This window comes from Manis javanica, chromosome 17, assembly GCF_040802235.1.
Source record: "Manis javanica isolate MJ-LG chromosome 17, MJ_LKY, whole genome shotgun sequence".
NCBI lineage: Eukaryota > Metazoa > Chordata > Mammalia > Pholidota > Manidae > Manis > Manis javanica.
This window is the reverse complement of record NC_133172.1, coordinates 29,648,163-29,673,164: the sequence shown is the minus strand read 5'-3', so window position 1 is coordinate 29,673,164 and position 25,002 is coordinate 29,648,163. Positions and strand designations below refer to the sequence as shown.

Below are 25,002 nucleotides of genomic sequence, written 5' to 3'. Positions count from 1 at the left end.
GGGTATTATGTCTTCTCTGTGTGTCTGATAAAATTCCGAGGTAAATCCGTCCGGCCCCGGGGTTTTGTTCTTGGGTAGTTTTTTGATTACTGTTTCAATTTCTTTGCTTGTAATTGGTTTGTTTAACTTTTGTGTTTCTTCCTTGGTCAGTCTTGGGAGGTTGTATTTTTCTAGGAAGTTGTCCATTTCTTCTAGGTTTTCCAGCTTGTTGGCATATAGGTTTTCATAGTAGTCTTTAATAATTCTTTGTATTTCTGTGGAGTCTGTCGTGATTTTTCCATTCTCATTTCTGATTATGTTGATTTGTGTTGACTCTCTTTTTCTCTTAATAAGTTGGGCTAGAGGCTTATCTATTTTGTTTATTTTCTCAAAGAACCAGCTCTTGGTTTCGTTGATTTTTGCTATTGTTTTATTCTTCTCAATTTTGTTTATTTCTTCTCTGATCTTTATTATGTCCCTCCTTCTGCTGACTTTAGGCCTCATTTGTTCTTCTTTTTCCAGTTTTAATAATTGTGATGTTAGACTATTCATTTGGGATTGTTCTTCCTTCTTCAAGTGTGCCTGGATTGCTATATACTTTCCTCTTAAGACTGCTTTCGCTGCATCCCACAGAAGTTGGGGCTTAGTGTTGTTGTTGTCATTTGTTTCTATATATTCCTTGATCTCTATTTTGATTTGTTCATTGATCCATTGATTATTTAGTAGCATGTTGTTAAGCCTCCATGTGTTTGTGAGCCTTTTTGTTTTCTTTGTAGAATTTATTTCTACTTTCATACCTTTGTGGTCTGAAAAATTGGTTGGTAGAATTTCAATATTGTGGAATTTACTAAGGCTCTTTTTGTGAGCTAGTATGTGGTCTATTCTAGAGAATGTTCCATGTGCACTTGAGAAGAATGTATATCCTGTTGCTTTTGGATGTAAAGTTCTATAGATGTCTATTAGGTCCATCTGTTCTAGTGTGTTGTTCAGTGCCTGTGTGTCTTTACTTATTTTCTGCCCGGTGGATCTATCCTTTGGGGTGAGTGGTGTGTTGAAGTCTCCTACAATGAATGCATTGCAGTCTATTTCCCTCTTTAGTTCTGTTAGTATTTGCTTCACATATGCTGGTGCTCCTGTATTGGGTGCATATATATTTAGAATGGTTATATCCTCTTGTTGGACTAAGCCCTTTATCATTATGTAGTGGCCTTCTTTATCTCTTGTTACTTTCTTTGTTTTGAAGTCTATTTTGTCTGATATTAGTACTGCAACCCCTGCTTTCTTCTCACTGTTGTTTGCCTGAAATATGTTTTTCCATCCCTTGACTTTTAGTCTATGCTTATCTTTGGGTTTAAGGTGAGTTTCTTGTAAGCAGCATATAGATGGGTCTTGCTTTTTTATCCATTCTATTACTCTATGTCTTTTGATTGGTGCATTAAGTCCATTTACATTTAGGGTGACTATTGAAAGATATGTACTTATTGCCATTGCAGGCTTTAGATTCGTGGTTACCAAAGGTTCAAGGTTAGCTTCTTTAGTATCTTACTGCCTAACTTAGCTCGCTTATTGAGCTGTTATATACACTGTCTGGAGAGTCTTTTCTTCTCTCCCTTCTTATTCCTCCTCCTCCCTTCTTCATATGTTGTGTGTTTTGTTCTGTGCTCTTTTTAGGGGTGCTCCCATCTAGAGCAGTCCCTGTAGGATGCCCTGTAGAGGTGGTTTGTGGGAAGCAAATTCCCTCAGCTTTTGCTTGTCTGGGAATTGTTTGATCCCACCATCATATTTAAATGATAGTCGTGCTGGATACAGTATCCTTGGTTCAAGGCCCTTCTGTTTCATTGCATTAAGTATATCATGCCATTCTCTTCTGGCCTGTAGGGTTTCTGTTGAGAAGTCTGATGTTAGCCTGATTGGTTTTCCTTTATAGGTGACCTTTTTCTCTCTAGCTGCCTTTAAAACTCTTTCCTTGTCCTTGATCCTTGCCATTTTAATTATTATGTGTCTTGGTGTTGTCCTCCTTGGATCCTTTCTGTTGGGGGTTCTGTATAATTCCATGGTCTGTTCGATTATTTCCTCCCCCAGTTTGGGGAAGTTTTCAGCAATTATTTCTTCAAAGACCCTTTCTATCCCTTTTCCTCTTTCTTCCTCTTCTGGTATCCCTATAATACGAATGTTTTTCCTTTTGTATTGGTCACATATTTCTCTTAGTGTTGTTTCATTCCTGGAGATCCTTTTATCTCTCTCTATGTCAGCTTCTATACGTTCCTGTTCTCTGGCTTCTATTCCTTCAATGGCCTCTTGCATCTTATCCATTCTGCTTATAAATCCTTCCAGGGATTGTTTCACTTCTGTGATCTCTTTCCTGACATCTGTGATCTCCTTCCGGACTTCATCCCACTGCTCTTGCATTTTTCTCTGCATCTCATCCCACTGCTCTTGCATTTTTCTCTGCATCTCATCCCATTGCTCTTGCATTTTTTTCTGCATCTCTGTCAGCATGTTCATGATTTTTATTTTGAATTCTTTTTCAGGAGGACTAGTTAGGTCTGTCTCCTTCTCAGGTGTTGTCTCTGTGATCTTTGTCTGCCTGTAGTTTTGCCTTTTCATGGTGATAGAGATAGTTTGCAGAGCTGGTACACGTGACCGCTGGAAGAGCTTCCCTTCTTGTTGGTTTGTAGCCTTTTCCTGGGAGAATAGCGACCTCTAGTGGCTTGTGCTGGGCAGCTGTGCGCAGACAGGGCTTCTGCTTCCTGCCCAGTTGCTTTGGGGTTTATCTCCACTGTTGCTGTGGGCTTGGCCTGGCTGGGGCTGTTCCTCCAAATTGGTGGAGCCCCGTTAGAGGGGGAGCAGCCAGGAGACTATTTATCTCCGTAAGGGGCCTCTGTGCTCCCTGCTGCCCAGGGGGTTAGAGTGCCCAGAGATCCCCAGATTCCCTGCTTCTGGTCTAAGTGACCTGTCCTGCCCCTTTAAGATTTCCAAAAAGCACTCTCCAAACCAAAACAACAACAGCAACAATGAGAGAGGGAACAGAAAGGAAAAAAAAAAGAAAAAACACGCGATTTTTTTTTTTTTTTTTCCTCAGGTGCCGGTCCCAGGCACCCGCGCACTGGTCCTGCTGCCCTGTCTCCCTAGCACCAGGGTCCCTGTCCTTTCAAGGCTTCCAAAAAGCACCCACCCACCGGTCCCGCAGGGAAGGAACGCTCAATATTCTTTGTCCTCAGGCACTGGTCCCACGCACCCGCTCACCAGTCCTGCCGCCCTGCCTCCCTAGCACCGGGGTCCCTGTCCCTTCAAGGCTTCCAAAAAGCACTTGGCAAAAAGAGAGAAAAAAAAGGGGAAAAACGCGCGATTTCTTCCGTCCTCAGGTGCTGGTCTCAGGCACCCACCCACCGGTCCCACAGGGAAAAATGCGGGATATTCTTTGTCCTCAGGTGCCGGTCCCAGGCACCCGCTCACCAGTCCCGCCGCCCTGCCTCCCTAGCACCGGGGTCCCTGTCCCTTTTAGGCTTCCAAAAAGCACTCGCAGAAAAGAGAAAAAAAAAAGGGGAAAAACGCGCGATTTCCTCTGTCCTCAAGTGCCGGTCTCAGGCACCCGCCCACCGGTCCCGCAGGGAAAAACGGGGGATATTCTTTGTCCTCAGGCGCCGGTCCCAGCCACCCGCTCACCAGTCCCGCCACCGTGCCTCCCTAGCACTGGGGTCCCCGTCCCTTCAAGGCTTCCAAAAAGCGCTTGCCAAAAAGAGAAAAAAAAAAAAAGGGGAAAAACGCGCGACCTCCTCCGTCCTCAGGCACTGGTCTCAGGCACCCGCCCCCAGGTCTCGCAGGGAGAAACGCGGGATATTCTTTGTCCTCCGGCGCCGTTCCCAGGCACCTCCTCACCGGTCCCGCCACCCCGCCTCCCCAGCAACGGGGGCCCGTCCCTCTAAGGCTTCCAAAAAGCGCTCGCCAAAAAAAAAAACTGCTCCGGTTTCTCTCCACCCGCCGGGAGCCGGGGGGAGGGGCGCTCGGGTCCCGCCGGGCTGGGGCTTGTATCTTACCCCCTTCACAAGGCGCTGGGTTCTTGCAGGTGTGGATGTGGTCTGGATGTTGTCCTGTGTCCTGTGGTCTCTATTTTAGGAAGATTTTTCTTTGTTATATTTTCATAGCTCTATGTGTTTTTGGGAGGAGATTTCCACTGCTCTACTCACGCCGCCATCTTGGCTCCCGCCTCTGAAGTTTAATTTTTAAGAGCTTATCTTTACTTAAAAAAAAAGTACTTACAGATTTCCTAAGTATAATATGTGTCCCTTATGTACTTAAATATAAGCTAGTCTTATCTTAATGAGATAAAGTATCATTAAAACAATCAATTGTAAGTAAACTCTTTGAAATATTTGAAAATATTAATCTTTTTATCTTTCCACAGAATGACCTTTTTTGTATGTTTTGGTCTTTTATAATTGTTCTTTTTCATTCACAGTCAGGCTATCCTTATCTAGGTGGTAAGATTCTAAAGAGCAAGGCTGTCTCATTAATCATCACAGATCTCCCCTACCCGACTCAGGACATCTCTTTGATCTGTCTGCCACCATCAGCTACCAAGTTCTTCCCAATCTATCTTTCTTATTTACTATTTGCAAGCTTCTGAGCTGGGAAAGTTTGATCAAACTTAGGAGAACTTTGCTCAAAACTAAACTAGGCTCTGAGACAGTGTCTGAGATGTTTTTCTTAGTACATGGACTTCCTGACCTCAATTCTGACTTCCACATTCCTGTAAGCCTTCTGGAGAGTTGAGGTTGCCACATTAATGAACATACTTATATTTAGGCAGTTTGAGTCACACAGGTCAGTTACAGACTTGCCTGGTTTGTAAGATAGTTTAGATGTTATAGACACTTTGTAAATTAAACAATGCTGTTCTCGCTGCCTGAGTTTTGAAATATTATCTTGTAAAACTAGTTTAAATAAAACAAAAATAATCCAGATAGGACTTGAAATCTTTAATTCTGATAACAACATTGCATATCTCCATTTATCAAATACATCAACTACTTGGCTTTGCAATGATTTGCAACAGGGCATAATGCTTCTTCTAACATTTTAATATATATATATATCTAAAGAAGGATAGACTCATAACCATAGCTTTTCAAATAGTTCAACTGTGCCAGATAAAAGCTAATACCTTCATGATGAAGAATCCTTGGGAATCAATTGCTCCTATTCCCTTATTAAACCTAAGAGGTACTACACCACATGCAAAGTTGACAGTTGCTGTTGTTTATTCACTGTTCAGACTAAGAATGTCCTTATAATAATGCACATACAGCATTATTGACCGTTCTCTGAATTTAGACCAGCATTGCTTATTTTCAATGCTGAAACATTAGAATATTTACTGCTTAGACAGTTTTAGACTATAACAATTGCATATTATGTTATACCAATTACATACAATTATATAATATATACACACACATACACTAGGAGATATATATATATGCATGTATATATATATGCACACACACAGTACATATATATGTACACATTAGGATATTTTTATATATACACATATACATAGTATATGTATGTATAGTGATAAATATATATAAGCAACCTACATGTTTTATAAGTAACATAGCATTAGGTCAGATGCTGACCCAGAAGATATATTCTTAGTCACCTGATTCAATGTTTCAAACTTTTTTTCTGTAACAGTTTTTCTAAGCATCCATAGCTTCAGCATCGTCTGAAGATTAAACTGACATGCGGACATGTTTAAAATACATTAGCAATTTTTTTCATGCCTGCCGAGTGAGAGGATTAGTCTACAAACTCTGTAGCAATAAAGCAGTGCCTTCTATAGTTGCTGCTAGTAGCAAAAGCCTTTGTCCCCACTAAATAAAAGGGAAAAAAGTATCTGGGGATGTTTAGGGTATAGCAAGTGCAATGGCTGCCCCCTGCTTTTTCTGGGAGGACAGTTCCCATCTGCTCCAGAATTTCATTCAACTACTAGTCCATATGACCTAGGAGTTACTAGGTTTGGTCACTTCCTAAATTATACGTGGAGGTGAGCTTTACATTTTTCTTTATAAAATCAAGGGGCTATGACCACAAAAGAGTAAGTGGCACGGAGAAAGAAAAACTATTAGAAAAACAGAGAGGGAGGCAGCATTAGGAAGGACTTGGTGTGACTACTTTAAATCTGCGTTCACAGAGAAATTATAGCACCACAGGCCTGGTGTGAGAAAACCTCCTTTAGTTCACCCTACTTCCACAAGCTAAAGGCTTCCTCTATATGAAAAAGGGAGATAGAGGCAAATATTAATTCAAGATACACAAATAGTTAAAAACATACACAGACACAGACATGCATACATATGAAACCCTTGCACATATATACTAAGAGATATTTAAGAATGTTTACAGTAGCATTTTAATATAACCTGAAACTAGAAACATGCCAAATATCCATGAAGAACAAATCTAATACATTAATTTGGCATATTTATATAATGATCATAATAGTGGTAAAAATGAACCAATGAAGTGCAGCTACATACAACATGGGTAAAACTCTGTAACAAAGGTTAAGATAAAAGGCATGGTAAGATGACTATATGAGGTGACATATATGTGTATTATGTATAAAATACATAATATATATATATATATAATACACAATTATCAATAATTAGGTCACTACCCCTGGCTAGGAGGCAGGAATAAGTGACAAAGAATCATATAAGGAATATTACTGGCAATTTAAATATACACAAATGCAAATATACACACTTAGGCATTCACAGGCCAATTTAAATACTGTGCCATGAGCCAAGATATGTTTCATCTAATCATAAAAGCTGTACATATTAAAAAAATGTAATACCAACAAGGTCACAATTTTTTTTTCTTTTCTTACTACATTTTTTATTAAGGTATTATGGATATACACTCTTATGAAGGAATCACATGAAAAACAATATGGTTACTACATTCACCCATATTACAGAGTGCCCCACCCTCATACGCCATTGCAGTCACTGCCCATCAGTGTAGTGAGAGGCCATAGAGTCACTACTTGTCTTCTCTGTGCTACACTGTCTTTCCCATGATCCCCCCACACCATGTGTACTAATCATAATACCTCTCAATCCCCTTCTCCCTCCCTCCCCACCATCTCCCACCTCTCCTCCCCTTTGGTAACTGCTAGTCTCTTCTTGGAGTTTGTGAGTCTGCTGCTTTTTGGTTCCTTCAGTTTTGCTTCATTGTTATACTCCACAAATAAGGGAAATCATTTGGTACTTATCTTTCTTTGCCTGGCTTATTTCAGTGAGCATAATACCCTCCATCTTCATCCATGTTACTGGAAAATGGTAGGATTTGTTTCTTTCTTATGGCTGAAAAGTATTCCATTGTGTATATGTACCATCTCTTCTTTATCCACTCATCTACTGAAGGACACAACCAACTTAACCAAATTGATGACACGTGTGGAACACTCTGTCCAATGACTGCAGAATACATATTCTTTTCAAATACACACAGAATATTCTCCAGAATAGACCATATGCTATGCAAAACAATGAGTATCAATAAACTTAAAAAAAAAGTCATCCAGGGAAGGAGAAAAGATAGCAGCATGAGAAGTGTGGTGGAAATTTCCTCCCAAAACCACATATATTTTGAAAATACAGCAAATACAACTATTCCTAAAAGAGTGACCAGAAGTAACAGTACACCAGCCAGTCTACATCTGGGAGAAGTCAACATCTCACCAAAAAGGGTAAGGTAAAAAGCGGCAACCCAGTGGGACTCGAGCACTCCCCACACGCCAGCTCTGTGGCGGGAGGAAAATAATCAGAGTGGGAAGGGAGTGAAAGCACAGGACTGCTAAGCATCCAGCCCTAGAAATCTACCCCAGGAGCACAAACCCACATTGCATGGTGCTCTGGAGATTAGAGGGGCTGAAAACCAAAGTCTGAGACTAAGACTACAAACAGTTTCCAACAACTGGCTTCCCTGAGACAAAAGAAAAACATGCGCTTGAAAAGACTTCTCAACAGTCAGAAGACTGCTAAAGGGGCAAGGGTTTAGGAGAAGAAACAGGTGGACAAAATCATTGTGGCACACTCAGCCCACCAGGTTGGGAACTTTCAGGAGCTTCAGGCACCCTTTCCTCCTGGTAGGCAATGCAGCCCCAATGCCCCTCAAGGCGATAAGCAGCCTGCCACTTTTTCCTCCCCTCAGGCATCTCCACACAAACCCACTGCCACCACCACTGCTGCAGACCAGCTGGAGGGCAGCTCTGCCTACAGCAACTACACAGCTTAATGCAGAGGCTACTACCTTCATGAAGATAACCCGACCAGACAGCGGAGAAAGGCATGGCGACTGGGAAGCACAAAAGGGCTTTACCCTCCCTGAAAACACCCATGCCCCTTGCCAGGAACCCCCGCCATCACCCTAGGCCATCTGGAGAGCCATCCTGCCCACGGCAGCTTAGGGGATTAACCCAGAGAATGTTCCCTGGGCACGGCCAATCGGCAAGACAGTGGAGACAGACACTGAGACCAGGAAACACAAAAGGGCTTTGCTCTACCTGCAAATACCTGCGCTGCTCACCTGCCCCCCCCACCATTGCCCTAAGCCATCCTGAGCACCACCCTGCCCATGGCAAGTTAGGGGATTAACCCGGAAACCGCTCCTTGTGCGCAGTTAACTGGCACAGACAGCGGAGACACGCACTCCGACCTGCAAGCAGGAAGGGAGATTGTTCCCCCAACTGATACCTGTGCCACTTGACTGTGACCACTCCCATCACTCCATTACTATGAAAAGGCAGACGAACCTTGTTCAGTGCAAAATCCCTCAAACACCAGGAAGAGGGCTCCATGAAACTGAAATCACCAATCTTCCTGAAAAGAACTCAAAATAAATATCATAAGCATGCTAATGGAGCTACAGAAAAATATCCAAGAGCTAAGGGACAAATTCAGAAAGGAGATAACTGAAATGAAACAAACAGTGGATGGATTTGAAAGCAGATTAGATGAGGGAGAAGAGAGGGTAAATGGAATAAAAATTAGATAACACAAATACAGAGAAGCTGAGGCAGAGAGAGTAAAAAGGATCTCTAGGAATGAAAGAATATTAACAGAACTGTGTGACCAATCCAAACAGAATATTAGCATTACAGGGGTACCAGAAGAACAGAGAGAAAAAGGGATAGAAAGTGTCTTTGAAGACATAATTGCTGAAAACTTCCCCAAATGGGGGAAGGAAATAGTCTCTCAGGCCATAGAAGTCCAGAGCTATCCCAACAGAAAGGACCCAAAAAGGACACCACCAAGACATATAATAATTAAAATGGCAAGGACAAGGAAAAGGACAGAGAATTAAAAGCAGCCAGAAGGAGAGAAAAGATTACCTACAAAGGAAAACCCATCAGCCTATCATCATACTTCTCAGCAGAAACCTTACAGGCCAGAAGGGAATGGCATGATATATTCAATGCAATGAAACAGAAGGGCCTAGAACCAAGAATACTCTTCCCAACAAGATTATCATTTAAATTTGAAGGAAGGATTAAACAATTCACAGATAAGCAAAAAAAGTTGAGGAATTTACCTCCCACAAACTATCTCTACCATGTATTTTAGACTGCTCTAAATAGAAGTGTGCCAAAGGCTAAATAGCTGTCACCAGAGAAAATAAAACCACAGCAAAGGAAGCAGACCAACTAAACACTAACCAAATGCAAAATTATATCAGGTACTCAAAAAGTCAGTCAAGAGATACACAAAGAGTACAGAATATGACACCTAAGATATAAAGAGTGGAGAAGAAGAAAAAGAAAGGAGAAAAAAAAAAAGAATCACCAGACTGTCTATAATACCATAATAAATGAGTTAAGGTAGACTGCTAGATAGTAAAGAAATGCCCTTGAACCATTGGTAACCACGAATCCAAAGCCTGCAATGGCAATAAGTACATATCTAAAGATAATCAACCTAAATGTAATTGGACTGAATGCACCAATCAAAAGACACAGAGTTACAGAATGGACAAAAAAGCAAGACCCATCTATTTGCTGCCTAAAAGAGACTCACTTCAAACCCAAAAACATACACGGACTAAAAGTGAATGGATGGAAAAAGATATTTCATGCAACTAATAGGGAGAAAAAAACAGGAGTTGCATACTTGTATCAGACAAAATAGATTCCAAAACAAAGTAGCAAGAGACAAAGAAGGACATTACATAATGAAAAAGGTGTCAGTTCAACAGGAGGATATAACCATTACAAATATCTATGCATACAACACAGAAGCACACAAATATGTACAACAAATGCTAACAGAATTAAAGGGGGAAATAGAATGCAATGCATTTCATTTTCGAAGACTTCAATGCACCACACTCCAAAGGACAGATCAACCAGACAGAAAATAAATAAGGAGACAGAGGCAAGGAACAACACATTAGAACATATGAAACTAACAGAAATCTACAGAACACTCCACCCAAAAGCAGCAGGATATGCATTCTTCTCAAGGGCACATGGAGAATTTTCCAGAACAGAGCACATACTAGGCCACTAAAAGAGCCTCAGCAAATTCAAAAAGACTGAAGTTGTACTTCTCAGATCACAAAGGTATGAAACTAGAAATAAATTGTACAAAGAAAACAAAAAGGCTCACGAACACATGGAGATTTAACAACATGCTCCAAAATAATCAATGGACCAATGACCAAATTAAAACAAAGATCAAGTAAGATATGGAAACAAAGGAAAACAACAGCTCAACTCCCAACTTATGTAGAATACAACAAATGCAGTTCTAAGAGGGAAGTATATAACAATCCAGGTCTATTTAAAGAAGACAGAACAATCCCAAATGAACAGTCTAAACTCACAATTATTGGAACTGGAAAAAGAACACCAAACGAAGCCCAAAGTCAGTACACAGAGGGACATAATAAAGATCAGAGAAGAAATAAATAAAATTGAGAGGAATAAAAGAATACAAAAAATTAATGAAACCAAGAGCTGGTTCTTTGAGAAAATAAACTAAATGAATAAACCCCTAGACAGACTTATTAAGAAAAAAGAGAGTCTACACACAAAAACAGAATCAGAAATGAGAAAGGAAAAATCACTAAAGACACCACCAAAATACAAATAATTATTTAAAGAATACTACAAAAAATTATATGCTAACAACCTGGACAACCTAGAACAAATGGACAACTTTCTATAAGAATACAACCTTCCAAGACTGACCCAGGAAAATACAGAAAATATGAACCAAACAATTACCAGCAATGAAATTGAATCAGTAATCAAAAAACTACCCAAGAACAAAACCCCTGGACCAGCTGGCTTCACCACTGAATTTTATCAGACAATTAGAGAAGACATAATACCCATTCTCCTTAAAGTTTTCCAAAAATAGAAGAGAAGGGAATACTTTCAAACTCATTCGATGAAACCAGCATCACTCTAATATCAAAACCAGGCAAAGACACCACCAAAAAGAAAATTACAGACCAATATTCCCGATGAATACAGATGCAAAAATACTCAACAAAATATTAGCAAACCGAATTCAAAAATACATCAAGAGGATCATATATCATGCTCAAGTGGGATTCATCCCAGGGATGCAAGGATGGTACAACATTAGAAAATCCATCAACATCATTCACTGTATCAATAAAAAGGACAAAAATCACATGATCATTTCCATAGATGCTGAAAAAGCTTTTGACAAAATTCAACACCCATTCATGATAAAAACTCTCAACAAAATGGGTAGAGAGGGCAAGTACCTCAACATAATAAAGGCCATATACAACAAGCCCACAGCCAACATCATACTTAAAAGTGAGAATGTAAAAGCTTTTCCTTTAAGATGGGTAACAAAACAAGGATACCCCATCTCCCCACTTTTATTCAACATAGTTCTGGAGGTCCTAGCCATGGTACTTACACAACTCAAAGAAATAAAAGCATCCAGATTGGTAAGGAAGAAGTAAAACTGTCATTGTTCACAGATGACATGATATTGTATGTAAAAAACCCTACAAAATCCATCCCAATACTAGCACTAATACCTAAATTGAGCAAAGTTACATGATACAAAATTAATACACAGAAATCTGTTGCATTCCTATACACTGATGAAGAACCAGAAAAGAAATCAGGAAAACAATTTCATTCACAATTTCATCAAAAAGAATAATATATCTAGGGATAAACCTAAGCAAGGAAGCGAAAGACCCATACCCTGAAAACTACAAGACACCCGAGAGAAATTAAAGAGGACACCAATAAGTGGAAACAAATCCTGTGCTCATGGATAGGAAGAATTGATATTATCAAAATGGCCATCCTGCTTAAAGCAATCTACAGATTCAATGCAATCCCTATCAAAATAACAACAGCATTTTTCAACGAACAAGAACTAACAGTTCTAAAATTCATATGGAACCACAAGTCCCTGAATAGCAAAAGCAATCCTGAGAAGGAAGAAAAAAGCATTGGGGATTACACACCACATCTTCAAGCTCTACTACAAAGAAGCCACAGTAATCAAGACAATTTGGTACTGGCACAAGAACAGAACCAAAGATCAATGGAACAGATAAAAACCTACACATATACGGCCAATTAATATATGATAAAGGAGTCATGGACATACAATGGGGAAATGACAGCCTCTTCAACAACTCATGTTGGAAAAACTGGACAGCCACATGCAAGAGAATGAAACTGGATTACTGTCTAATCCCATAAACAAAAGTAAACTCGAAATGGACCAAAGACCTGAATATTAGTCATGAAACCATAAAACTCTGTGAAGAAAACATAGGCAAAAATCTCTTGAATATAAACTTGAACAACTTTTTCCTGAACGTATCTCCTTGGGCAAGGGAAACAAAAGCAAAAATGAACAAGTGGGACTATATCAAAATAAAAAGCTTCTGTACAGCAAAGGACACCATCAGCAGAACAAAAAGGCTCCTACACTATGGGAGGATATATTTCTAAACAACCCATCCAATAAGGGGTTATCATACAAAATATATGAAAATCTCATATGCTTCAACACCCAGAAAGCAAATAACATGATTAAAAAATGGGCATAAGAGCTGAACAGACACTTCTCCAAAGAAATTCAGATGGCCAACAGGTACATGAAAAGATGCTCAACATCGCTAATTATCAAGGAAATGCAAATTAAAGTCACAATGAGATATCACCTCACACCAGTTCGGGTGGCCAACATCCAAAGGACAAACAACAACAAATGCTGGCAAGGATGTGGAGAAAGGGGAACCTTCCTACACTGCTGGTGGGACTGTAAATTAGTTCAATCATTGTGGAAAGCAATTTGGAGGTTCCTCAAAAAACTAAAAATAGAAATACCATTTGACCCAGGAATTCAACTCCTAGTAATTTACCCAAAGAAAATAAGTTCTCAGATTCAAAAAGACATATGCACCCCTATGTTTATTACAGCACTATTTACAATAGCCAATATATGGAAGCAACTTAAGTGTCCATCAGTAGATGAATGGATAAAGAAGATGTGGTGCATATACACGATGGAATACTATTCATCCATAAGAAGAAAACAAAATAGTTGTGCCCCAGATGTATACTGTTTTCTAGGCTTAGATCTGGCTGCAGCCTGGAGAGAGGAAATGTACCAAAGCAAAGATGTAGTGGCAAAAACAGAAGCACAACAACCTAACAGAGCAATAGGAAAAAAAAGACATACCTGGAAAAGTAAAACAAAGGAAATTGTACTCAACTTTACTTATAAAGAAAGAAACTCAAATTAAGATGGGATACCATTTTCATCTATCAGATGGCAAAGGCTTAAAGACTGATTGTAACCGGTGTAGGTGAGCGTGTAGGAAAATTAATGTCCTTATACACTTTTAGCAGGACTACAATTTGATAACACCTTTTTTCTTAGGGGATGGAGAAGGATGAGAGACAACTACTCAAAATTTTAAACATATGTATCCTTTAGACTCACAATTCTAACTCTAGGAATTTATCCTATACAATAGTACAAAAATATATGCATAACACTATACCATATAGTTTTGTTCATCGAAGTAGGGAAAACTGAAAACTTAAATGTCTGTCAATGGGGAATTATTTAATAAATTATGGTATACTCAAATAGGAAAAGCAACATAATTGTTCACTCATTCATTTAACAAATATTTACTGAGCATGTACTACAGGATCAGGCATTACTGTAAAGGCTGGAGATTTGGCAGTAAATGACACAGTCACAAATTCCTCTGCAACCTAGAGTATACATTACTGTGGTGAAACACACAATAAACCAAATAAAAAGTATGAGGATCATCAATGCTGGGAAAAAGTCATTTATAGGGAAAGGAAGTAGGCAGTAAGAGGGGAGGGACTGAAATTTTAGATAGGGCACTTAGGGAAGGCATCAGAGAAGATTAGTAAGGACTGGGAGAGGGTAAGCCATGGAGAGATCTAGGATAAGACTGCCAGGCAGAAGAAATGGCCCTGAGGCAGAATGAGATGAATCAGTGTGTCCTGATATGGAAAGACCTGACTGTTAAGCAAGCAAGCTGTTAAGAACAGAAAATATTCTATGATTTCATTCATGCTATAATAAAAAAGGATAAATGCATGAGCCCATGTGCTTACATGGGCATAAACATTTTCTTGTACATACAGGAAATGTAAGAGTGTTTGTATTACTTGGGGGGAATGGGAATTTTCACTTTAATATCTCCCTTGCTGTATGCTTTGAAAAAAAATTTTTGTCATGGACATAATTTCATACAAAAATAACTATTTCAAAGAAGTCAGGCAGAAATCCTATAACACAGGTACGCTAAGGATTCTCATCATCTCATTTCTTCCAATCTTAAAAATTTATGAGCATAGCAAGCCTGATCACAGAAGAAAACATTCTTCAGTCTATACGCCCCGATCCCAGTGCTAAACATTTTCAATGCAGGTAACAGATCATTTTCAGGGTTTGTGTCATAGGAACAGGCATTGCCTACACCCTCTGTAACTCCCTTCTGTATAGGGTAGTCAATGCCCATAAAACGCTGTGAAAGAATCCACTGCCTGTATTATTGCCTGTGCTCATCCTGAAAACATGTACTGATTTAATGTGCTGAAGACCTTTCTTCTATACCGGGGTCTGCAAAAGGCAAAACATTTCTACAGTAGAGAAAACTTCCGATTGTGGAAATGTGCTTGAAATCATTTAGATACCTGAACTGCTCCAGGGAAAAGATGAAAATGCCTTGTAAAATACTGAATTAAAGTTCCCACAAAAGGTCTAGAACAATGACTCTCAATAGTGGGGAGGCAGAGGAGTTATGAGGTAGATGCCTACCCTCCTCCCTCCTCTCTCCTCTGCTGTAGTAACTGCCAGAGGGAACCAGTTACTGATAGGAATGTACCAACTAAAAGGCAGTAGAAAAACAGAATACTGAGCTAGCACTTCTCTGCAACTCCTAGCATTTGTCAGTTCACAGAAGCAAAATTAGGCTCTTGAACATACATCTGCAAGAAAAATGAAGGCATCCACATTTATTGCTCCAGGACAAGCCAATCCAAAAAGATCCCAATTAAAACCCAAATCTAATAAATTAAAGAGCTGCTACATCTCACCCCATTTAACCTCACTACATCTCACCTCACTTAACCTTCCTTCTCCAGGCCTAATTTACCACATTATCTGGCCCTAGAAGTTGAACACCATATACAGGGACAGTTTCCACATATAGGTAGGTCTCACTGCTAACACGGATTTTCATGTCACTCAAAGTAACAACAAGTCACAGGAAACAATTTCTTAAGTATCTCTGTACTTTTAATCCTACTGCCTCTTGCCTACTCAGACGTTTATCACTACGGTTAAACTCTTTTCAGTACCATCAACCTCTCCTCCTCCACAGGATCCTTTCCATCAGCAAAAAATATGCCCTAGAATCTCCCATCTTAAAATACACACCACATAATCATGCATTTCTTGTGCCCTTCAATTGCTTCTTCATTTTTCAACTTTACTTCCTATCCAAACTTCAGCAAAGAGCTGTCTATGCGAGGGCTTAGCAAATTATGGCTATGTCAGCTGGTTTTTAAGTGAAGTTTCATTGGAACAGTCACCATGTTCTTTCATGTATTATCTGTGGCTGCTTGCATGCTACAAAACAGAGGCTACAACAGAGATCAAATAGTCAAGAAAGCCAAAAATATCATTATCTGGCCCTTTACAGAAAAATTTTGCTAACTTCTGGACTATACTCATGGTCCATTTGCTTTTCAACCCACTCAAATCTAGTATCTCTTTAATCCTTCAAGTGAAATCGCTGACCAACATCACCAATGACATAATGACACCAAATCCAGATCTTCACCCATCTGTCTACTCTCCTGCAAATACTGACCTCACATGACTCCCATGACACCACTCTCTCTCCGGTTTCCTCCTGACTCTCGAACCTTCCTTCAAAACCTTGTCTGCCAGCCCTCCCTCCATTAACCAACCTCAGGGCTGAACCCTAAGCAAATTCTCTTCTCATTCTACAGTCTCATTATCAAGGGTTCTTGATTATTGTGTCAAGAATCCTTCTGGCATCTGATAAAGTCTATGGACACCTTCTCAGAATATCTTTTAAAGATGTGATATAAAATGTGAAGGATTACAAAAGAAATACAGTTTTCAAAATATAAAATTGTGATATATATTTCTTTACTCGTGCATTTTTAATACATTAAAAATCAGGATCTAGTTATGGGTTTAGTAACTGTACTATTATTGCTGAAGTAGTGATAAGTGTAAATGCTATTTTGAGATATCAGCAATAGTTGTAATGTGATATGAAAATACTCATTTCTATTGGTGAAAAAACTACAAACGTTAATACTATTGTGGTTTGAGGCCCATGTTCAAAATGGAAGGCAACGTTAAATTTCAACTAGAAGTTACTAAGAGCAAGAAAAGCTTTTCCTAGCCAAGTTCACGGGCCCCAAATTCTATAAATGATTTCCTGTGGGGCTCCTGGATCCCAGATTCAGAACCTCTGCACTGGAAGGTTCCAGTGGTTCACACAGCTTCAGAGCCATCTCTATGCTGAGGACTCATGGGTCTGTTATCTCTAAGCCAGACCACTGAGTTCAGACTGGGACATCCAACCTCCTACTGGATATCTCTACTTGGATATCTCATAGACATGTTAAACTTAACACATGAACACAACAAAAAACCCAGATCTGAACTCTTAAATCTCCCCACTACCAACATTTTTTTCAATACCATTCTCCTCACCTCAGTAAACGGACCAGCACATCCCAAGTTACTCAAGGCAGAAAGCTGAGGTCAGCCTTGATACTATCTTCTTTCCCAAACTATCCGTAAGTCCTGTGGACTCTACCTCCAGAATGCCAAATTCCTCTGCTTCTTTCTAGGCCACCACATTCATTCAAGCTGCCAACCTCTCTCTTGAGCTGCTCTTAAGAGTTTCCTAACTAATCTCCCTGCCTTCTCTTTACACTCTCTCCATCACTTACCACAAAACAGTCACAACCTTACTTAATACTTTTCAATGGCTTCCTGTTGCTCTTTAGAGATAATGCAAACTCCTTACTAGGGCTCATAATATCCTGTATGATTCAGCCCCGCCTGCCTCGCCAACCTCACTTGGAATCATTCTCCTTCCTCTCTTGCTATGCTCCAAACACAGCAATATTCAGAACAATAAGGTCTTTGCTCCCTAGGAGCTTCTGAACACACAGTTATATGTTCTAAATGCTCTGCTTTATATTCTTGGAATGACCAACTCTATAGCATCCTTCAAGTGTATTTAATTAGATATCCTTGGGTTTTTCTGTCATGGCACTCTACTGCTTTCATAGTATTTTCCTTATTATATGACTACATATTTATTTGCTTACCCATTTATTGGGCTAACCAATTAGGAAGGTACACCAGTAAGGTCAGGGCCCATTTTACTTACTATGTATCCAAGACCTAGAGTAGTGCCAAGTAGACAGCAGGTTTATGCAATATATATTTATTGAATCAATATAGTCCTTGCTCTCAAAGCACTTTCTATGTGGGGCAACAGCACACAGAAGGCCCTCAGAAAATACCTGGAAGAGCGACTCCATGATTCTACTGAACAATACAAATGATGATACCCAAAGCAATTGTGCTCCTAAGTCTCATTCTGGGAGAACTAGCTACAAGATTACTGGAAATATACAAGAATACTATTTCTACCAGGATCAGAGTATACGAAAAGAGGAACAATAGCCAAAGAAACTCAAAGTAATTTTGTGCCCATTGTGCCTCTAGGAATGAAAAACTCATAACTGCAAAGAGAGGCAGAAATGTAATTATAATACATTTAAGTCACATAACAGGGAATGACGGCATAGATGAACTACAAGATATCTGAGTAAACAGGCACTACTTTTAACTTAAAAAAAAATAGACAACAGAAGTCCCTTTCTTCTGCTTCCTTTTCTTTAGGGCACTGGTTCTCAACCAGGGCAGTTTTGCCCCTCAGAAACCATTAGGTAATGTCTGGAGATATTTTTGGTTGTCACAGTGAGGGAAGAGGTGCAACTGGCAACTGGTGGGACACTGCTAAACACCCTGCACACACAGGACAGTCCCCATAGCAAATAATTTCTCCACCCCAAGTGTCAGTAACACTGACAAACCCTTCAAGTAGTAAGTGATCAAAAATCTAATGTGATATAATTGCTATGCATATATTATCTTGGACATATAAGAAACTAGTAAAAGTGATTGTCTCTGGGCAGGGGAAGTAAGGGTTTGGGGGAAAAGAGCAGTAGGGAGACTTTGATTTTAAATACATATATTTATAAATATATATAAAAGGGGAATGCTCCTACACTGCTGGTGGGGATGTAAGTTAGCTCAACCATTGTGGAAGCAATATGGAAGTTCCTCAAAAAACTAAAAATAGAAATACCATTTGACCAGGGAATCCCACTCCTTGGAATTTACCCAAAGAATACAACTTCTCAGACTGAAAAAGACATATGCACCCCTATGTTTATCACAGCACTTTTTACAATAGCGAAGATATGGAAGCAACCTAAGAGTCCAACAGTAGATGAGTGGATAAAGAAGATGGGGTACATATACACAATGGAATACTATTCAGCCATAAGAAAGAAACAAATCCTACCATTTGCAACAACATGGATTGAGCTGGAGGATATTATGCTCAGTGAAATAAGCCAGGGGGAGAAAGACAAGTGACAAATGACTTCCCTCATTTGTGGAGTGTAACAACAAAGCAAAACTGAAGGAACAAAAGAGCAGCAGACTCGGAGACTCGAAGAAGGGACCCCAAAGGGGAGGGTTGTGGGATGGCGGGTGGGGAGGGACAGAGGAGGGGATGGACGGTTATTACGTTTAGTACACATGGTGTGGGGGATCATGGGGAAAACAGTGTAACACAGAGAAGGCAAACAGTGATCTGTGGCATCTTGCTGCATTGATGGACAGTGACTGCATTGGGGAATGGGTGGGTCCACGATAATATGTGTGAATGTAGTAACCACATTGTTTTTTCAAGTGAAACCTTTATGAAAGTGTGTATAAATAATACCTTAATTAAAAAAACCATCAAAAAAACCCAAAAAAATCATATCATCATCTCAAGAGATACAGAAAAAACATTTCAGAAATGCTTCAACATCTATTCATGACAAAAACTCTCAACAAAATAGGTATAGAGGGCAAATACCTCAACATAATAAAGGCCATATATGATAAACCCACAACCAACATCATACTTAACAGGGAGAAGCTGAAAGATTTACACCTAAGATCGGGAACAAGACAGGGATGCCTACTCTCCCCACTGTTATTCAACATAGTACTGGAGGTCCTAGTCACGGCAATCAGACAAAACAAAGAAGTACAAGGCATCCAGATTGGTAAGGAAGAAGTCAAACTGTCCCTGTTTGCAGATGACATGATATTTTACATAAAAAACCCTAAAGACTATACTCCAAAAATACTAGAACTAATATCTGAATTCAGCAGAGTTGCAGGATACAAAATAAATACACAGAAATCTGTTGCATTCCTGTACACTAATGATGAACTAGCAGAAAGAGAAAACAGGTAAAAATTCCATTCACAATTGCATCAAAAAGAATAAAATACCTAGGAATAAACCTAACTATGGAAATGAAACACTGATACCCTGAAAACTACAAGACACTCTTTTTTAAAAATTTTTTATTAAGGTATGATTGATATACACTCTTATGAAGGTTTCACATGAAAAAACAATGTGTTTACTACATTTATCCGTATTATCAAGTCCCCACCCATACCCCAATGCAGTCACTTCCATCAGTGCAGCAAGTTGCCAGAGATCTACTATGTCCGTTCTCTGTGATACACTGTTCTCCCCGTGATCCCCCACACCATGTGTACTAAACATAATACCCCTCAGTCCCCTTCTCTCTCCCTCCCCATCTACCCTCCCACACCCGTCCCCTTTGGTAACCACTAGTTCATTTACAACACACTCTTAAAAGAAATTAAAGAGGCACTAATAAATGGAAATTCATCCCATGCTCTTGGCTAGGAAAAATTAATATTGTCAAAATGGCCATCCTGCCTTAAGCAATCTACAGATTCAATGAAATCCCTATCAAAATCCCTACAGCATTCTTCAATGAACTAGAGCAAAACCATCATTATCAGTATATGACATATTATATATATAAAACTCTGAAGACTCAAAAAGCTGTTACAACAAACTGAAGTCAATAATACTGAGAATGTAAAGTCAATATACAAAACTCAGCTGTGTTTCTACATACTAATAGAGAACTATCAGAAAGAGATATTATGAAAATACTCACATTTACACTTGCATTGAAAGTAAAAAAATACCCACAAATAAATCTAATCAATGAGGTGAAAAATCTGTATGCTGAAACCTGTAAAATGCTGATGAAAGAAGTTGAAGAATATGTACGGAAATGTAAAGAGTCTGTGCTCATAGACTGAAACAATTATCATCACATACTACTCAAAGCAATCCACAGACTCAATGTAACCCCTTATCAAAACCCCAGAGGCACTGTCCATGGAACTAGAACAAAGCTAAAATGTGTTTGGAACCACAAAAGCCTGAATAGACAAAGTAATCTTCAGAAAGAACAACAAAGCTGGAGGTATCAAGCTCCCTGATTTCAAACTATATTCATAAAGCTATAATAATCAAAACAGTACACTACAGACACATAGATCAATGGAACAGAATAGAGAGCTTAGAGATAAACCCCTGTACCATACACAAAAATCAACTCTAAATGGATCAAACACTGAAACATTAAGACCTGAAATCATAACTTCCTAGAAGAAAACAGAGGGTAAGCTCACTGACACTGGTCTTGTTGACAATTTTTTGAATTGACACCAAGAGTGAGAGAAGGCAACAAAAGTAAAAAGAAAAAGTAGGATTATATAAAATGAAAAGGAGGAAGCAATCAACAAATAAAGACAATCTATAGATTCAGAGAAAATATTTTCAAATCACATATCTGATAAGGGATTAATATCTAAAATATAGGAAGAATTAACACAATTCAGTAGGGGAAAAAAACCCACCAAACAACCCAAATACAAAATGGACAGGGATGTAAATAGACATTTTTCCAAAGAACACATACAAATAGCCAATGGGTATATGAAAAGGTGCTCCACATCACTAATCATCAAGGAAATGCAAATCAAAACCACAGTGAGATATCACCGCATACCTGTTAGAATGTCTATTATCACAAAGGCAAGTAATACCAAGTGTTAGGGAGGACGTGGAGAAAAGGGTTACCTTTCCGTTCACTGTTAGAATGTAAATTGGTTCTGCTGCTATCTAAAACAGTACGGAGCTTCAGTAAAAAATAAAAAAAGGAACTACTACATGATTCAGCAATTCCACTTCTGAGTATTTATCCAAAGGAGGTGAAATCACAATCTTAAAATATTTGCTCTGTTCACTGCAGCATTGTTTACAATAGCCAGGACACAGAAACATTTTAAGTGTCCACTGATGGATGAATGGACAAAGAAAATGTTGTGTGTGTATATATATATATGTATATACACACACACAGTGGGATATTATTCAGTTACAAAAAAAATGGAAATTCTGTTATTTGTAACAACATGGATGTACCCTAAGTGAAATAAGTAAAATACTGTATGATATCACTTACATTTGTAATCTAAAGGAAAACAAAACAGAAAGGAATTCATATATATACAGAACGATAGGTGAATACCAGACAAGGCGGGGGTGAGGGGTAGGGGTAGGCACAATGACTGAAGGTCACAAGTTACAAACTTACAGTTACCAGATGCGTAAGTCCTGGTATGCAATATACAGCATGGTGAATATAATTAACAATGCTGTATTTGTATATTTAAATGTTGAGAGAGTAGATATTAAAAGTTCTCATCCCAGGAAGAAAAGACTCCTAACTATATACAGTGATGGACGTTAACTAAACTTACTGCTGTAATCATTGCACAATGTGTTAATACATATATTAAATTATTATGTTGTACACTTAAAACTAACACAATGCTATACGTTAATATATCTCAATTATAAAACCATAATTTTAGAATTATCGAGCAGCCCTTAAAAACTTACAATTACAGGCACGCCATGTGGGTGGTGAGCGCGGGCAGGGCCGAGGGCGCCCCGGAGCGGTGCCAGGCAGCAGCGAGGGGCAAGCGCTTCGGGTGTGCACAGCCGTTGGCGGCTGCTCGCTGCAGGGATGCCCCGGTGGCTGTGCTCTCGCTGCCAGGCGCAGGCCTTCAGGGAACCTCAGCTGCGGGTGTGGAGGCGGCGCGGGGGACGAGGCGGGCCGCTGCTTCCTATGGAAGGAGGTGCGGGCATCTGGGCGAGGCCGGTCAGGGAGGCCTTCCCTCGCACGCCTCCCAAGCCCGCACCCACCTCGCTCGTCCTGGCGGCCCAAGCCGCTTGCTCCCACTGCCTCCCCAGCCCAGAGGTTTCCTGAGCTTGTCATGGAGGCGGGCTCAGGTGGTGGGGGCTCGGCAGCCAGTGTGGCCTCGGGGTAGCGAGGGCGGGAGGGTGCGTGCGTGCGCACGCACATGAGCGAGCAGAAGGGCCAGTGGGGCTGCCGCACAAGCGCTGCAGGAGAATGACCCCTGGGTCAGCGCGGCATGCTCCCTGAGGGGGGAGGCCGAGGAAGCCCGGTGGATTGATGGCAAGAGAGCACGGCAGCTCCGCTGTGATAAGTGGGACGCCTGCCGGAAGCTCAAGCTGCTGCTGCTCGGCTCTTCAATTTTACCAGATGAAGAAAGACCGGAATTACTGACTGACCTGTAGATGTAGATGGTCATACACCTGTTTGATACCAAGCCTGCAATCCTTTCACCTTTGTTAGTCAGGAAAATAGATATGAGCATGGTAGAAGGACAAAACATCAGTACAGCCCACTAGAAAGGACTCAGTTAACCAGTTAAAACTAGAAATCCAGAAAAGACTCAGAGTTAATGAGTTAATCGGTTACCGTTCAAAAGGTGAAGAGCAACTTGGCCTTGAACGTTTGAATATTCCCAAGATAAAAGTACCTGAGCACAACCCATGTTTTCACTGTGTCAATTAGATCACTGTCAGATTTACTCTAGCCTGCTAAAAGGCCTACCTATAAACAGCGTTATAAAGACAGGGAGACCCCACACCTTATAGCCAAAATTGCATTTTGAAAAAACCCAGGAAGTGTAAGAGAAAGATTCTTAACATACTTGTTACCAAACCACAAATAAGTCAGCCCACCTTAGAGAAAGAGCAGACAGTCTCGACTGATAACTTAATTTTGCAGAATTTCCTAGAGGGCCGACCGATAAGAAACTTAACTTCAGCATACGATTGGAGGTACTAGCCATGGCAATCAGACAACACAAAGAAATAAAAGGTACCCAGATTGGCAAGGAAGAAGTTTAACTATCCCTGTTTGCAGATGACATGATATTGTACATAAAAAACCCTAGAGATACCACTCCCAAACTACTAGATTTAATATCTGAATTCAGCAAAGTTGCAGGATACAAAATTAATACGTAGAAATCTTTGGCATTTTTATACACTAACAATGAACTAGCAGAGAAATCAGGATTACAATTCCATTTACAAATTGCTTAAAAAAGAATAAAATACCTAGGAATACACTTAACCAAGGAAGTAAAAGACCTGTACTCTGAAAACTAAGACACTCATGAGAGGAATTAAAGAAGATACTAATAAATGGAAACACATCCCATGTTCATAGATAGAAGAATATTGTAAAAATGGCCATCCTGCCCAAAGCAATCTACAGATTCAATGCAATTCCGATCAAAATACCCACAGCATTCTTCAACGAACTAGAGCAAATAGTTCTAAAAATCATATGGAAACACAAAAGACTCCAGATAGCCAAAGCAATCCTGACAAGGAAGAATAAAGAGGGAGGGATTATGCTCCCCAACTTCAAGCTCTACTACAAAGCCACAGTAATCAAGACCATTTGGTACTGGCACAAGAACAGACCCATAGATCAATGGAACAGACTTGAGAGCCCTGATAAAATCCCAACGATATATGTTCAATTAATATATGATTAAGGAGCCAGGGACATAAAATGGGGAAATGACAGCCTCTTCAACAGCTGGTGTTGGCAAAACTGGACAGCTACATGCAAGAGAATGAAACTGGATTATTGTTTAACTCCATACACAAAAGGAAGAAGCATGAGCAACTTCTTCCTGAACACATCTCCTCGAGCAAGGGAAACAAAAGCAAAAATGAACTAATGGGACTACATCAAACTAAAAGTCTGTACAGCAAAGGACACCATCAGCAGAACAAAAAGGCACTGTACAGTATGGGAGGATATATTTGTAAACAACATATCTGACATGGTATTAACATCCAAAATACAGA

The 25,002-nt window shown here is 39.7% G+C and overlaps 1 protein-coding gene across 1 annotated transcript in view; it reads right to left on the bottom strand.

The window, feature by feature from the left end:
• The window catches only part of LOC140846988 (uncharacterized), a 184,702-nt gene extending 161,532 nt beyond the window's left edge, over positions 1-23,170 (bottom strand). Inside the window, exon 1 of the mRNA XM_073225607.1 lies at positions 22,719-23,170. Coding sequence (XP_073081708.1) covers positions 22,719-23,170 — 452 coding nt within the window. The remainder of the gene's footprint in view (positions 1-22,718) is intronic.
• Between the last annotated feature and the right edge of the window lie 1,832 nt (positions 23,171-25,002).